This window comes from Aplysia californica, unplaced genomic scaffold (assembly GCF_000002075.1).
Source record: "Aplysia californica isolate F4 #8 unplaced genomic scaffold, AplCal3.0 scaffold00347, whole genome shotgun sequence".
Taxonomy (NCBI): domain Eukaryota; kingdom Metazoa; phylum Mollusca; class Gastropoda; order Aplysiida; family Aplysiidae; genus Aplysia; species Aplysia californica.
The window spans coordinates 496,108-501,107 of NW_004797617.1; the positions used below are offsets into that span (position 1 = coordinate 496,108).

Genomic DNA, 5,000 nt, shown 5'->3' on the forward strand with positions numbered 1-5,000 from the left:
CCGGTTCTATGAACCGGTCGCAACCGATTGAGTGCAGTAGGCCACTGCACCCGCCCGTCTAGACCGAATCCAGGGCCAAAGTGGCGTGTTGGTGAGGGAAGCCACACCTCAGCCACCAGGGTCCCCTTCTCCGGTCGTACGGGTCGCACCCCACGGTCAACGGGGTGCCTCGCGTTGCGGGGATTTGGGGTCTATTCTTTGCTGGACCGGACCTTCGGTCGACAGAACAGAAAGAAAGATAGATGGGTAGAAGACATAGCAAGAGCGGACAAAGATGTGGGTAAAATCAAAGCAAAATGAAGACTATGTGAAATACAGACTGGCAAGATGTCATAGCAAGAGGATAGTTAGAAGTTCCAAGGAACAGTCAGGGAAGGAATATGGCGAAATATTATTATTAAGGGAACTCGCAACGACATTTCTACAAAAATGTCAAAGAAATGAGACTACGAGACGAACCATACTGTAGTCAATGACAAAAAATGAAACCCACTCAGTGAGGAAGACAGCATCAAAAACAGATGGCAGGAGTATTTCTGGGAACTCCTTAACCCAAGCAGCCAAGGAAACACACAGAGCCAATTTCAACCACGATACCCAGGAGAAGATGAACCAAACATCTTAAGATAAGAGGTACAGCCGGTACTGAAGAATAACCCAAGGAACAAAGCAGAAGGCATTGACGACATTACAACTGAAGCTATCCTGGCAGGTGGAGAAACAGCACTCACCTGGCGGACCACAATATTCCAAAAAGCATGGAGGGAGAGGAGAGTCCCAGAAGACTGGCAGCGTGCAGTTGTGATACCAATCCGGAAGAAGAAAGGCAGCAAGAGAGACTGCAACACGTATAGAGGAATTTCCCTTCTGAGCTTTGAACAGCGTGCAAGGCACAAGGTGGAACAATTATTGAGTGAGGCGCAGATGGGCTTCAGAAAAGGGAGAGGGTGTTCAGACACTATCTTCGCTCTGAGATAACTGAGTGAAAGGACAATTGCATACAACAAATAACTGAATCTTGTGTTAGTAGACCAGGGAAAAGCATTTGATAGAGTAGATAGAAACAAACTGTGGCAAACACTTGAAGAGTACAGCATAAAGGGGCAACTTTTGGACAACATCAGTGCCATCTATACGAACAGTATGAGCACAGTCTGCACCCAAAACAAACTCACTGGCTGGTTCGACATGTCATCTGGAGTGAAAAAAGGGTGTGTGGTATCACCGCTTCTATTCATAATATACATGGACAAAATTACAAAAGAAGCAAACCCCAACCCGATAGACCTGAACGAATTGCTGTTTGCGGACGATCAAAGCCTGGCATTTGAGAAAGAAGAGCAACTTCAAGAGCACACAGACAGGCTGAATACACAAAGTGAAAAACTCAACATAAAGATCAGTAAAAACAAAACGAAGACGATGACAATCAGCAGAACACCAGGTAACCTTAACATCACCATTGATGGAAATCCGCTGAAACAAGTCAGCGAGTTCAAATATCTTGGTAGCATCTTTTCGGAAGACGGACATCTCAACAGAGAAATTGAGACGAGAGTACAAAAGACTAACAGCGTTAGCTACCAGCTTGCCCCACTCCTCGAACATCCTAACATCCCAATTGAGACCAAAGCCAAGCTCATTAACTCTATCTTCATCCCCACCTTGACCTACTACTGCCAGACATGGACCCTGACCAAAAGTCTGAAATGTAAGATAACCACCTGCGAGATTAGATGTCTGAGGAAAGCCGTCAACAAAACCACACGGGACATGGTCAGAAACAACAAGATCAGAGGAATGATGGGAACAACACCAGCTGTCCTCCACTACATTCGAAGGCAAACAATCAGGCGGTTTGGACATTTCATACGTATGGCACCTCATCAGCTTGCCAGTAAAGCCTACTACAGAAAAGTATCACGGTACAAGGCAAGAGGAAGACCAAGAAAGACATGGATCCAGGGTGTGAAGGATACCCTGAAAACATACAATATCCCACCCAGCCAGGGCATCAAACTTGCTAGAGACTGGGAGCTCTTTCTCCCCTCGACGCCCTAGAGGTACAAGAGGACGGATAAAGTAAAGTAAGTATAAACGTTTTTGTTCATCTCCAGGGCTCCTCACCCGTGATCCAGTCCAACAAAGGGACAAGGCTCAGATGTCCATAGATGGCGTCAGGGCTACCCTAGAGATATACTCCCAATGAGATGGCAAGAAATCTCGCCTTCCAACCAAGATTGACAAAAAAAAGCAGTTCCAAGAACCGGCCGTAACCGACTGAGTGCAGTAGGCCACTACACCCGTCCGTCTAGACCGAATCCAGGGCCAAAGTAGCGTGTTGGAGAGGTAATCCACACCTCGACCACCAGGATCCCTTTCTTCGGTCGTAAGGGTGCCTCACATAGTGGGGATTCGGAGTCTATTTTTTGCTAGACCCGATCTTGGGTCGACAGTTCGGACAGAAAGAATAATGGAAAGAATATATAGCAAGGACGGACAAAAGATGCCACACCTGTGTCAGAGAGCTAGTGTGGTGTATGAGTGGCATCCCATCAGCGGGAGGGGGGGGGGTGCACCCCCGGTTGATGTGACAGGCGACTCTTTTTTATTTTATTCAACGGTCACCTCAGGAAAGGAAGAAAGACGACAGAAAACCGACGATACACTTAAGTAAATGTCACCCATGCGCATCCGAGTATAGATCTTCATGGGCGACATTTCAACATTGAAGGGGTTGCACCTCCTGCTGGCGGAACAGTGAGTTTATTTACTATCCCCGCCCCCAACCCATGGGGGAGACGGATTTCCAGAAAAAATAGGGAAGATTGGAAGCACTGCAGAATGAGTTTTTTTATACTCTCAGCGCCCACCGTAAATCTGGTAGTTTTGACACCTTTATTAGTATGGCGGTAGGACAAGCCCAAAATCGGTAACTATCGAAAAATCGTTGGAATTAGGCAGCCCTGGTAAAAAAGTATATCTTATCACAGGTACCCAGCAACCACCAGAAGCAAATTTCGTCACGAGTATGATTGTCATGTTTTACACAATTTAGAACATTTGGGGGAACGGGCTACTTCAAAAACACCCCTTCACTATCTTAGAATTACAACGTTCTATCTGACATTTTGGCCGTTTTGAGTTACTTAGACCAAGAGGTCAGAAACCAAATGCTCTTGCCTCTATCAGCGCCATCAAAACCTAATATTGTTCGGAGTCATTATCAAGACATGCAAAGACTTGCATTCGAAAAAGCTAGACACATTGTGAAACTCAAAAGTTATAACATCGTATTTCTCAAAACTATGTACTGAGCAGATAGAACTTTGTAATATTAGGGTAACGACTTGTTATAACCGACGACAAAATATACTTTCACGCAGTAGCAAGTCAGTCCGTAGTAGTAGATTGTATTATTCAATTTGTATAACGCACAGTCTCAATGTTTCTTCTTAATAATAAACCCTATCTACAACAAAAACACAATCGCAACACATCCATTCTTGAAGAAAAAAACCAACAACAAACCCCCTCCCCACATGTTCTCACCATCACAAAATTGTTGGCCACTTTGTAAAGGTCCGTGCAACCTTGAATGTCTGCAAACTGGCGGATGCCGATGCAGTTGGATGGGTGTAGCTGCTTCATGAGAAAACTGCAGCAGGCCTCCACGACCTCAGACATTTGCAACAGGCACGCCGTGGACAAAAGGCTCTCTACAGTCTCCTCCTTCAGCTGGATGTGGCCTGGCAGGAAGAAAAGATGTGTTTGTTTGTTCATTTAAGTGAAGTGAACCACATCTACACAACAATGGTCATTTGGTGCAGGTAAAATGTTAGCTAAACAGACAGAAACAGCACAGTGGTGAGGGCCAACATGTGGTCCATTCCAACCACCTCTGTAAGTCGTAGGATGCAACAATTACTACTATAAAGCCACATTAAGGGTCATCCAGACACTCTATACTGAATAGAAATGTATGGTACAACCCGTGCAGTTCGGTACAGTAAAGCGTAACATTGCACTATAGTGTTATGCAGTATTGTTAAGTGTAGTGTAGAGCAATGACATGTAGTGCAGTACAGTACAATAAAGCACAGTGCAGTATAGTTCGATAGAGTTACAGCACGTCTCAGTACAGTTGAACCTAATATTATGCTTTTAACACCCCCTCTAGTCTAACACTATAAGATTAATGACTGGCGAGACCAACAAATTTACAATTCTGATAAGACCAAGTCAAGTAGGGTGAGGCCAAGCTCAAGAACATCCAATTTGGGATTTGAACCATTATCATCTGCACAATATCAGCTGAGCTACTCCAATCCCAAGAATATATAAACAAACTGAGTTCATTTTTATTAATCGTGTGCATGCATGTTGTTTAAAAGTGTGTAAGGCGGTGGGTAGATATTTTAGAGATATATGTAGAGTGGACTACAGTGCTGATATACTCCACTTTCACTCCCTACTTATTTTTGTTTTACTCCTCAGTGGGAGAAACCGACGCATACAGAGCACACAATAAGGAACGAAGAAAAACAAAACATTCTCTTCAGCAGATAATTAAATCAGAAACTAAATTAAAAACGTTCAAAGGCCCCAATCCAAAGAAAAAGAACAGACCACCAAAACAAAACAAAAAAAAGAAACGAAAAAGCCCCCAAAAAAGAAAGAAAATAAAATAAATACACTGTACAATGTCTTCGCAGAGAAAAAAAGTCATCTGCGAAAACATCTTATCGAAGACTGTAAAAACAGCATTTGCTGAGGCAAGACACATAAAATCTGAATACATTCAAAATACAGGTACTTTGGATCAAGGCAAAAGTAATTTATCGCAGAGATGTGACAATCTAAAATGTGTTTATAGCAATGGCAAATGTCAATCAGAGCCCCGGCATTAAAGAACATAATCGTATCTATTAAAGTTGGCTTTTTTTACGCCCATATCAAAACAATTTAAATAATTTTAAAACAGGGTCAACCCAGATTAA

General features: G+C 43.4%; 1 protein-coding gene across 2 annotated transcripts in view; it reads right to left on the minus strand.

Moving 5' to 3' along the window:
* Nucleotides 1-5,000, minus strand: part of LOC101860183 (kelch-like protein 5) — a 69,225-nt gene that overhangs the window by 25,533 nt on the left and 38,692 nt on the right. For both annotated transcript variants that reach the window (XM_035970949.1, XM_005102890.3), the window contains one exon: nucleotides 3,553-3,749. In XM_035970949.1, the coding sequence (XP_035826842.1) occupies nucleotides 3,553-3,749 (197 nt within the window). The remainder of the gene's footprint in view (nucleotides 1-3,552; nucleotides 3,750-5,000) is intronic.